This window comes from Tetrao urogallus (genome assembly GCF_951394365.1).
Source record: "Tetrao urogallus genome assembly, chromosome: 19".
NCBI lineage: Eukaryota > Metazoa > Chordata > Aves > Galliformes > Phasianidae > Tetrao > Tetrao urogallus.
In genome coordinates this window covers 10,123,818-10,135,084 of record NC_136832.1, presented here as the reverse complement: position 1 = coordinate 10,135,084, position 11,267 = coordinate 10,123,818, and the positions used below count along the sequence as shown (strand labels likewise).

The 11,267-nt window shown below is 52.1% G+C and overlaps 1 protein-coding gene across 1 annotated transcript in view; it reads right to left on the bottom strand.

The window, feature by feature from the left end:
- Positions 1-7,459: 7,459 nt before the first annotated feature.
- Positions 7,460-11,267, bottom strand: part of MVB12B (multivesicular body subunit 12B) — a gene marked incomplete at both ends in the record, with an annotated part of 45,163 nt that continues 41,355 nt past the window's right edge. The window contains 2 exons of the mRNA XM_079544750.1: positions 7,460-7,546; positions 10,029-10,088. Coding sequence (XP_079400876.1) covers positions 7,460-7,546; positions 10,029-10,088 — 147 coding nt within the window. The remainder of the gene's footprint in view (positions 7,547-10,028; positions 10,089-11,267) is intronic.

The window sequence follows — 11,267 nt, the reverse complement described above, 5'->3', positions numbered from 1 at the left end:
TTGGAAGCAGATGAGTTCATTACTATTTCACTCTAATAAGGAAAACCTGCTTTATTTTGACAAGACATCGACTTATCTGGTGTTTCTACTGAATAACTGATCTGTTTTCTTGGAAAAATAGAAGAAAGGTTATCAACAAACAAAAATCTGCCGCCAACCAAAGAAATGCCAAACATCTTCATTTTGGATCAAGCAGAAACAGAATTTGGGGGATTTTGAAAATGTCGCTAATTTTCAGAATAGAAAGTTTTGAAATGTTTACTTTGTGGTTGTCTTAAATTTTTACATCTTTCAACAAAGCAAGCAGAAAAGTGAAAACATCTGAAAAGGCTTTGGAAAAGAAAAGAGTCAGCATGGCTGGATAAAGCTGTGGGCTCCTTTATCTTCGCGAAATCTGCACACATGGAGCAGAGTTCAGGACTTTCCTTTTTTTCCCAGTGCATTCAAACACTTCCCAGTTCACGATCCAAGCCGTGGCGGCTCTGCCAGACCTTCAAAGTGCTGCTGGCAGCCCTTCCTGCCGCGGGATAAAACATCATGCCCTGGGGAAGCAAAAGCTGAGTCATTTTTAACCCCGACAACATTCACTGATGCGGTCATCCTGTTAGTCATGGAAATCCTGTGTTATTTCTATTTATGCTTCTTTCAACACTCATTAACCAAGGAGTGAGAAAGTTTCATTTTAAGCTGCAGAAGATGTTTACCCTCTCCGAGGCCACGGCAATCAGTTACATGGCTTATCCATCACTTCGAAGAAGGGAAAGGATTTGGAGATATTCCCAGGGCGAGTTAATTCTTGAAGCTGTAGGAGGGAGAAGAGGCAAAGAAAACAAACAACAACAAAAGCCACAGCAGCACAAAGCCCAGCAGCCTGTGACATCGCACCCCACGGCTGCTGCCAGCCTATGCCTGCTGCATCCCCAGCCGGCAGGAAGGCCGTGGGTGCGTGCAGCGGGGTGCTCTCCTGGGGGGCAGCAGTAGCTCCCAGTGCCAGCAGCATAGGGCTGAGCTGGTTTGGCGGAACCAGGGGCACTTGCTTTAGGAGGTTATAAAAACATGTGCCTGAAGAGCATGTCGGGAACTTGGGAATTAATCTCCTTTAATTCAAAGGGCGCTCAAAGTATGTGAGATGGGGATATTGGCTGGGGTGAGAGAAGATGCCAGAGGTCACAGTGTGCACCACCGCTGAGTCAAGTTCAGAAAAATAACAGCAGAACGAATAACAAACCTGAGTTCTAACGGTGTGACGTGAACCTCTCCCCCATCGAGAAGTCCATTGTGCCCCCGGGGTGCCTGCAAAAGGGAGAGAGCTGCCAGGACCACCTGCGCTGGGATCCATGGGGCCAGGACCCCCTGCCCAACCAACAGAGCAGCCCTGCCCCTGCTGTGTACTACCTGCACTGCTGCCTGCACCTCCCCATGCCGGGCACCATCCTGTCCCCATCCTGCCTCGCTCTGAGCCTTCACCCTGCTGCGGAGGCAGCTCTGCCCTGCAGACCATGCTGACAGTGGTACTGGAGCTGCAGCCTTCCCAGTCGCATTCCCCCGCTGCTGTTAAATCGCTCGCCAGCAGCAGCATTTGACAAAGAGAGCACGAAGCAGGGCCACACAGAGCAGAGCATGGGTCGTAAAAGCATGGCACCTTCCCTGTAACTCACACATCCATCCTTAACTGCCTCTCTTAAAATACAGCCGTATTTCAGAGCTGATTATAAAACCCTGTTTACTTCTGCAGAATACCAGTTTATAATATTTGTAAAAAATGAGACCATGGAGCCCCGAGCCCAGCAGGGTTGCTCTGAGCCCACGCAGTTACCAGAATCTCTGCACCAGCACCAAACCCCAATGCTGTGCCAGCACCAAGCCCCAGAGCTACTGCTCCCTCCAAGAGAAGGCCTTGCCTGAGGCCCAGGGCTCTCCCCGCTATCAGATCACTGCAGATGGGGTCTGTGGCTGTAGTTGCAAGGTGCCCCGCAGTCCCACAAGCTGCATGCTGCGCTCAGGCTGCACGCTGCTGTCACCTGCTGCACACTGCTGCAATGCCAGCCGCTCCTGGCCCTGCCTGAGCACTTCATAGAGGATAAATGAGTTGTTCCACTAACTTTGCCTGCATCTATTGTACTGAACTCACTGCCACATACACTTGGAACGCTGCCTGTGCAGCAGTGTATTTGCCATGTATGGTCCTTTCCCCTCCAGAAAATGCTGAAGTCAAGATATTTTGACTTCTGATTTTTTGACTTTGCAGCATAGAATTTAGCAGACATTTCAGATTGGTTTACAAGGATAAAAACCCACACAAACAAAAGCAAATTACCTTCATGAGGTTCATGCCATCACTTCTGCAGCCACGGGCAGCCAGGAGCAGCCAGCTCTGCAGCTCATCAGAAGGCTCACAGCTCCTGGTCCGACCGCCAGTGACTCCTCTGCTCCCATGGTTTATGTCCTGTGCCTGAACTCAGTCACATCTCTTGCAGTGTCCTTCGCTCTCCCAGGTAGCTTGAGAGCACAGGAAAGGCTGTACCTGATTTCAGCCTTTGCGTCCCACCAGAACCGCTCAGAAAGTCCCTGTTAGCACCAAGCAGAAGGAAATGGTGATGTGCAGCTGGGACAGAGAGAAAAGCTCCTTCGTGAGTCCCCTGTATTCAAGCCTACAATACCTGCTCCTCCCTGAGACCTTCCCATCCAGGGACGTTTATGAGTAATGATTTTCTATTTTCTTCAACTTCCTCAAAATCATGGGATGGGGAGGTGAGAAAACTCACCACTGTGGGATGTTGCTGGAAACATCCACCTGGCCAGAAGCCCAGCTTCTTACTCACTTAGGATGCTAACCTTGTACTGTTCTAACTCCTGAACAAGTATTCATCGTGGTATCAAATGCTGCACCGAAGTCAAAGAAAACACTGTTTTTACTGTAAGTAAACATTACTTGTATCAAAGTAACCTGTAATCTTACCAAGAAATAAAAATAGTTCCAGGTGCTACAGTTAAAACCGCTGCATTGCAGCAGAGTTCAGAATAGCACTGACTGATGTTTATTCTTCCTGACACATTCTAACTCCAGGTTTGGGATCCAAAGAGGCCAATGCAGCGGTGGTGAGGAGCCCAAACCAGCAGACTGGTCCCAGGGCCGAGTGCTTCTGCTCCCGTGAGCAGTTGTGGCACTGTAAGCTTCTTAAGCTCCAAAATTAACACATACACAAAACAGAGAATAAACCAATCATAACAGATTTTATTTAACAAATTATATTAAGAGTACAGACTGTTATCACACAATGAAACTTCCCTTTGTAAAATACAGGAGAGTCATCTAAAATAAATATAAAAGGTAGTAACATTCATTAGATTAACGCACAGTAAATTTGTTTTCAATAACCCAACACAATGCATAGCATCTCAAAACAACACTTGCCAACTGCATAAAAGGTTTCTCTCCTCCTTTTGTCTGACGGCATTTAAACTGTTGCTGTTTGGGAACAATTTTACAATAACTGACCGAAATATCCAAACCGTTTGGGTTCCCTGCACCGAACGACGCGAGAGGCCCCTCACCGAGCCTTTCCCTTAGCAGGCAGCACCTCCCTACCTGCAGCACTGCCGCTGGCTTTACGGCTCAGTACAGCGAACACCGACCCCGCGCGGCCGCCCCGGCGCCGGGATCCTCGCTGGCCCAGGCTGGCGCCGAGCCGATGCTCGATGCAGGCACGCTGCGGGAGGAGGGCAGCGGGGCACGGCGGCCGTGGGGCCGGGACTCCATCGCCAGGCCCTCGCCCAGCCAGCGTCGCTGCTCTGCCGTGGGCTGAGCACAGCAAGGATGTTATCTCTTCTAAAGACGCCGGTAAACCACGTGCTGCAGGCTCCATCTTATGCAGCTGTTTGTGCCGCCCTTGGGAAAGGGGCAAGGAGAGCTGCAGCGGCCCTGCCAGGTGCCACCAGGTGCCATGCCAAACAACCCAAGGTTCCAGACCACCAACAACGCCCTACTGCACAGGAGGCTCCCAGAGGACCCTCTCCTACAAACAGCAGGTAACCGCAGTGACAGTCAAAGGAGAAAAGTCTGACGAAGCTTATTTCTACAAACTACAGCTAGGAAACACTCCCACAGGAAGACATCTGCTAGGTCCGTCCACACCTGATCACAAAGTTCACGCTCTACATTACTTTCTGCACTAATATCTTGCCTTTCCATAATTAACACATCAGACATCACTGTCTGTCCTGGATAGTCCACGAGTCACCCCAGCAGGCTCTTTGCTGAGGGAAATCCAGGAGGCAGCACACCTCTCCTAATTCACATCAGAAGGTATATTGTACAGTAAGTAAACCTCTGCTGCTTTTCTATTTCTTGCAGAGATACAAATCTGGTGCATAATTCAGCAAACTAATTTCTCCATTAGCCACAACATTAAGCTAGCTGGTATCTAGTTTTGTTCTAGAAAAAGAGACAAGGTAGCCGAACACATCTGGCACAGCTCTGCAAATCCACTTCTGTTGCCGTCTGCTGACACATCCCCTCCCTGTCTGCTTCAGAAGGCCTCTCTTCAGCCAGAAAACATCAGAATCAGGCTGCCTGAACACTGACTCCCTGGGCAGTGCTAGCACACTGCATGTTGGACCAGCAGGGAGGAAGATGCAGAGATGCTTGTGCGGGCTCCAGCATATCGCTGCAAGCATGCAAGGACCAGCCTTGCAATGAGCCACTGAGAGTACAAAAGTGGCAGACAGTAAAAAACTGCCTGTGGAAATACTGATCTGGTACCCACAGCCTGGGGATGCAGAGGTGCAGCAAGAAAGCTTCTGAAAATCAGTGGAAAAATGACACACAAAACCAGCCAAGCTGTGCTGTATCACACCATGTTTCTAAGGGGAGACTCTGAGCTCTCTCCCTCTGGAAATGCCAACAGTTTATTAGACTGGTTAGCACGGCTGAGAGCACAACTGGCCTTCAGTGCTCAGGACATCCCTACTGCGCTCATACAGACAGAACTGCAGTCACACTTTTCATACTTTCAGGAACAGCTATCTTTGCAGTGCCACAGCGCAGAAACACTGCAAAGACCCAAACTATTCTATCTTCCAAATTGATTTGCAGACACATCCCTTAAGTAGATTTGCTAGGCTAGTGAAAGAGAAGAGAGAAGGAGAATCAACTATACAAATATATCCTGAAGATTTCTTAGATGCTTGTGTCAGCTGCCTGTCCTGTCAACATTTTGAGCCATCCAGTGTTTCTTGTAGGTCACTGAGGAAAAAGCTGAACTTACTACTTGAGAAGGCTAAGCTACACAAAAGCACAAGTTTCACCTGCTCTAAGCTACATCTCATGGGAAGGGACTCAGCGCTGCAAGCCTGTTTCCCCTGAGACATCCTCAGGGAGAGCTCCCTCAGATCAGAGCCTGGCAGTGCCCAAAGCTGCTCCTCACCGCTGTGCGGTCGGTGCTGCCCTGGGCATGTGGCGAGGTGGTGGGCAAGGTGCTCCTCCAGATATTCCCCCATTTCCTGGTAGCAAAAGCTGACCCTCAAGCTTGGCACTGTCTCCGCAGCCCTCGCTCCCCTGCCACCAGCAATGGGGAACGCTGGCTATCTGCAGCTCTGCCGTCCCAAAGCCGTGAGGACGCACCGCCGCAGCCAGCTTCCACCTACCTGCAGCACCCACTGCTCTACAGGAGAAGCTATGAATGGATGCCGCAGAAAACTACAGGACAAATTACAAGCAGAAACACAGAACGACAAAAGATGGATGATATGGGCATACTACTACACCATAGAGTGGATTTGAACTTCAAGTGAACCTGAGCCAAATGACCAGGCTGCCATGGTGTGTTCATTTGTCGATGTCGGCATCATCAATCCAGCCTTTGTGAAGCTTGGCAGTGAGGTCTGGCTTTGCTTTCCTGCAGGATAAATAAGAACTACAAATGGTGCTGCAACCTTCAAGTAAATGAGCACTTCCAGGGGGTCACTCAAACCTCTAGAGCTGATGCAAATGAAATAGCTTTAATTCTTTTGACCAAGTTATGACACACCTGCAACTGAATCTGCCTGTGCTTTCAAATCACACAGCCTTGCTTTACAGAGGAAAGCAAGTTACAGTTTTAGAAAATGATTACCTGACTGGAAGAAGTTGAAGCAAAGAACTGGAATCAGACTATCCTGAACGTTAAGGTATTTTGTGCTCATTATCCCAGCAATACGATATGGTGCCTTAAAACCAGAAATGAGTCTTTGGACAAGAAATACTTTACATATGTACAAATAAAAAATACAAGCTGACAGTACAAAACCTACCGTTAGTCACCATTCCATCCAACTAGAAAATACAAGATCCATCAAATGCAGTGCAAAGCAGGTCAGGGCATACATGTGACCCAGACAGAGAGCGGCAATACTGATACTTGTTACTATGACAATTGCATTTCAATGGGGTTAGGTAATCATTATTTTACAATACAAAAAGTTGTACATTTTAACACTTACTTAAAAATTGCCATTTTGCTGCCATGATGTAGCTTTGTTCTACAGCAGAAACTTGAAAAAGCAGCACAGGTCAGATAGGCATTTCTCAATAACTTATTACAGCAACAGACTTTTCCAAGACATGCATTCAACTCTGGAGCGAGCTCACAAGGAGGCTGAGGTCAGCTTTACGCATCAGCTCTCATCCTGCGCTACGCCAGAGTTCAGTGCTTCCCTCCAGAGTGCCAGAGGGGACGGGCACGCCTCTTGTAGCAGCTACGAGGCAAAAACGAGAGACCCGCTCCACGCCGCAGGCGGGCAGCAGCATCCACCCGTCAGCGGGGCGCGGCTCAGCACGGGGCGCAGGGGCCGCCCGGACCGCGGCCAGCGTCCAGCCGGGGGCAGCCGGGACGTTCGTCACTCGAGGTCGCCGCGCACAGCAGAGGAACCGCAGCGCCGGGCTCCGCGCGACCTCCGTTTGCCAGCTGCCGGGGAGAGGGGAGGCGTAGCGAGGCCAGAGCGAGAGGCCCCGGCCCCACGCGGCCGTGGCAGAACGAAGATCTGAGCCCGGGCCGATCGCGGCTGCGGCGGAGCTGCCGTGCGCCCCACGTCCGGGGATACCACCGAGCACCGCGGGCTGGGCCCGCTGCTGACGGCTGAGTCTTTTTCTTTCTCAGGGCTCGCTGCCGAGCGTCCCTGATCGTCTGCGAGCTCACAGCTGGCCGTGCGCGGCGCTTCGCTACGGTCGGCCGTTTTGTGACCGTCCTACAGCAGGGGATACGGGAACGGGAGCAGGCGGGAGGCCGCCGGTCGCTCTCCGAGCAGCATACTCACGTGGAGACGCGTCTGCAGCAGCTGCCGAAGGGTCGCGAGGTCTGACGCGCGGAGCGGGGCGTACGGAGGCGGGGCGGGGCGGGGCGAGGCCGGAGCGGCGGGGCCGCGGGGCCCGGAGCCGCGTCCCGCTCAGTAGTGCTGCACGCGGCCGCTCCGGCGCCGGCGCTCAGGACGGTGGGACCGGCGGGCAGCGCGTGGGGCTGGGCGGCAGGCGGGCTGCCGCGCTCTGCTCCGTCCTGAAGCTGTAGTCGTACTGCGGGAAAGCGAGACAGAGGCGCCGTGGGACACCCGACTGCGGGCTCCCCGGCGTGGCCCCAGGGGGAGCGACCCGAGCGGGAGGCGGGGCGGGGGGCACTCCGGAGAATCACCCCTCTCCAGCAGTCCCACGTTAACCCGGCGCGCCCGCTGCGCCGCCCTCCACACCGGGCAGCCGGGCAGGACGAGTCCCCGCCGCACGCCCGGTTACACAAGCCGTACTGCCGTAATTACAATCGTCGGTTCGGCAACCTGGGCGGAAGCCCCTGAGCCCGCAGGTCTCGGGCAACCCGGACCGCTCACCCCGGGCAGCACCGCCGAGCTCCGAGGCGCGGGGCCGCCGCCGCCGCCACAGCGCCACCTGGCGGCGGCCAGCCCGGGCGCGCCCCCGCCCGCCCCGCCGCACGGCGGCACAGCGGCACAGCGCCGGGCGGGGCCGAGCGAGAGCCGCACCGGGACCCCGAGCGCCGGCCTCGTCTGCGGGCGGAGCGGGAGCCGAGCCGCGCGGTGCACGGAGGCGCTGGGCACTAGGGGGTGCTCGGCGACCGCTCCCGGGCTGCGCCGCAGTCGCCTCCCGGCCTCCTCCGCGTCACGGTGCACGCGCGGCGCGACGGGAGTTGGCGCTGCCACGGCAACCGCGGCACCGCGCGCAGCTTCCATTTTGTCCGCGCGGCACCGAGCGCTGCCAGCTGCGGGGCGGCGTGTCAGCGAGCCGCGCTTCCAGACCGCCTTTTAATTGGCAGGCATGTCTTCATTAATTGCACCTCAATGTCACGATGTCGCAGCCAGCAGCACCACCCCGAGCTACAGAAGCAATAAGCCTCATTTTTCAACACACAAACACATAAAGATGTCAGCTCAAACTGTTTACTAATTAACACTTAAAAAGACACAAATTAGATATGCGTGGCTAAGAGCAATTATAATCAAGACGAATTTCTCTAGTCATTTGGGAACTGAAAAAAATGCCTAATTGCTGGAACCGATGTTTTAAAAACTGAAATCATGCCAGTTAGCAAATATGTTCATTTAAAGAACATTTCATGTGACTGCACTCTGGAGAATTGACTACAAACATGAGAACAAGGAAAAATATTTCTGTATAAAATTAAAATTTTAAGCTCCTTTAGATTTACAACTTCTTCATTAAATATATTTGCAAAAAGCAGCCTAAGAAAACTTGAAGCCATTAAGTGGTTAAACGGGCAGCCCTCCTTGTCAGTTTAAAAAGAATGATTAATATTAGATGCACACTTCACTAATTAGACTCCAGACTTTCAGCTCAACGCTGAGCTAACGAGGACGCCTCACTTGGAGAGCCGAGGCCTGCAGCAGCCTGCGCAGCACAGGCCCACACAGCCCAACCTGCCGGAGCCGCACACAGCACAGCCCTGCTGCTGCACCGCTGCACCACGTGCAGCCCGCCTGGCCTGCCTGGCGCTCACACAGGAAGCTTCCCTGCCTGGGACACGAGGACCAGCCAGCGCAACTCGCTGCAGTTCTGCAAGGAGATGGCAGCAATGGTGCGGGGCTTCTGCTCCTCACTGCCAGACATGCATTGAACTGGGCACAGGCCAACTGCGCCCTCATCTTAAAACCAAGCGTCTTCACTCTCTGCTCTCACGGGGTTTCACCATTTGCTCACACACTCCCAGCACACAGCCATGCAGGTCCTGGGCCTGGTGCAGCGAGAGGCTGGCTCCAGACACAGCCTGAGGGTGCAGAACAGAACGGCACCTCTTTTCCCTGATTCTCCTGAAAGGGTGGGGTCCTTTCATTGGGCTCACTGTGCAGCTCGGAGGATGGGTGCATACATCTGCAAATGTGGCGACAGAGAACAATAACTCTTGGAATTCTCTGGGAATACTTTTTGCAAGGCATCTAGCTCCAGGGAAAACATTCTTGCTGCTTTGGAAATCCAGAAGATTGGCTTTAATGGTGCTATTGCTTGCAAGGGAAATAAAGTCATGCAGAAATTCACAATATTTATATTTGCAGCTATCTATGTGCAGACAAGATACTTCATCAAGGAATATGGGCTGCATAATTAGACTTTTCATTACTCTGAAAAATACATAGCCTGCAGTGGATCAGAAGGGTGTGAGGAAAGCCAGCAGGTGCCAGCCCCAGTGCTCACAGTCTCCCAGCACAGCCTTTAACCCTGACAGTGTGCACAACAGAGGTGTTTGAGAGCAAGGAGGCACAAAGGCAATTCTGATAATAAGAAAGGTTAAATAAGAGAGACATCTGGAACTAAATGAAGGGCAGCAGACTTTGCCACTAGATTCAATACCTGAAGATTCAGTAGGCACAAATTACAGATGTTTCTAATTCCATATTAACTATTTGACTCAAAACTGACTTCATCCACAAACAGTGAATTGGGAAAGATGAGAGCTTTGCCACAGGGCAGAGGGTCTTGCAACCAAATAAGCACAGATCTCATACAGCTTTTGCTCAGTGTATGACTGGGTACCTACCTCCTTTTCAATTTCTGCAAGGCTTTTGATCGTGATGCCCAAGAGATCAACTGGCTGCATCTGTGGGGAAAAAAAAGAAACAAATGTCCAATTTAGTTTGTCGGGTTTTTTTTCTATTGTTTTGTTTTCATTTTGTTTAAAGTCAGCAAAGATTCTATCACCAGAGATTTAGAGGCACCATCTGTAAACGCATGCATAATCCTATTTCTTGGTGCACCACAAGAGTGAAGAAGCAGAAGCTGGTTTAGGGATAACAGCTCTAATGCCTTTCTCCCTAAGTGGGGACAGCTGACAGCCATTACTGCATCACTTCAGATAGGGCAATCTTCAGCCACCTCGCTGCCCTCAGCACATGCCTCGCACTGCCCACAGGCTTTGTTTGGCTACAGCACACAGGTGTGAGTGGCACGGGCGGGGAAACAAAGTGACCAAAGTGACCATATGGTGGCAATGGTGTCTAAAGGATCTGAGGGGAGGATTAGCACAGCCTAATCTCTCTGCGCTTGTCCTTGCAACAGGGGACCCAGCTTTCCGGGAATAACGGCCCATAAACAACCATTGCAGAGAGCAGTGGATGTGAAAAACTGCATCCGGCTGCACACACAGGTTGTGTCAGCGAGAAAAAGGATGTACGAAGCAGGAGCATGGTGGGAAAAATCAGACACAGCTGACGGCTCTGCATTTGCTGTAACAGCTTCTCATAAATTGACTTTAAAAGAGATACTGTTTTAGTGATTAGATTGATTAAAGAACTGGTAATGGGTTGCATTAGGCTCTCAGGGCTTCTGAGTTCCAGCCCACCAACTCCGGTCAGTGCTGTGGGACTGCCGTGAGCTGCAGGATGCGGTGCTGAGCAGCTCCCGCAGGGCCCAAGTGTGCTGTGCGTGGGGATGCCCTGGCTGTGCCGCCGTGCTGTGTGTGGGGACCTCTCTGCTCTGCTGCTGCGCCACAGATGCCCTGACTTAAATAATCTCTCAAGCCAGAGGGCAGCAGGACCACTAGAATCATTTTTCTATCGCTGTTCCTGCTCCTGGCGCTCTGCAGAGGTCCAGCTGTGGTGTCATTAGGACTCAAGCACCTCTCTAAACTTTCCAGGCTGGAATTGGTAAACACGATGGCACATTTTCACGTCGGAATTGGATTTCCTCCAATGTAGCCATGGCAACCCTGCTATCTCGGGACAGCCGCAGCTCCTCAGCTCCATGTGCAGCCACCAGTGCTCGCAGTGATTCAACAGCT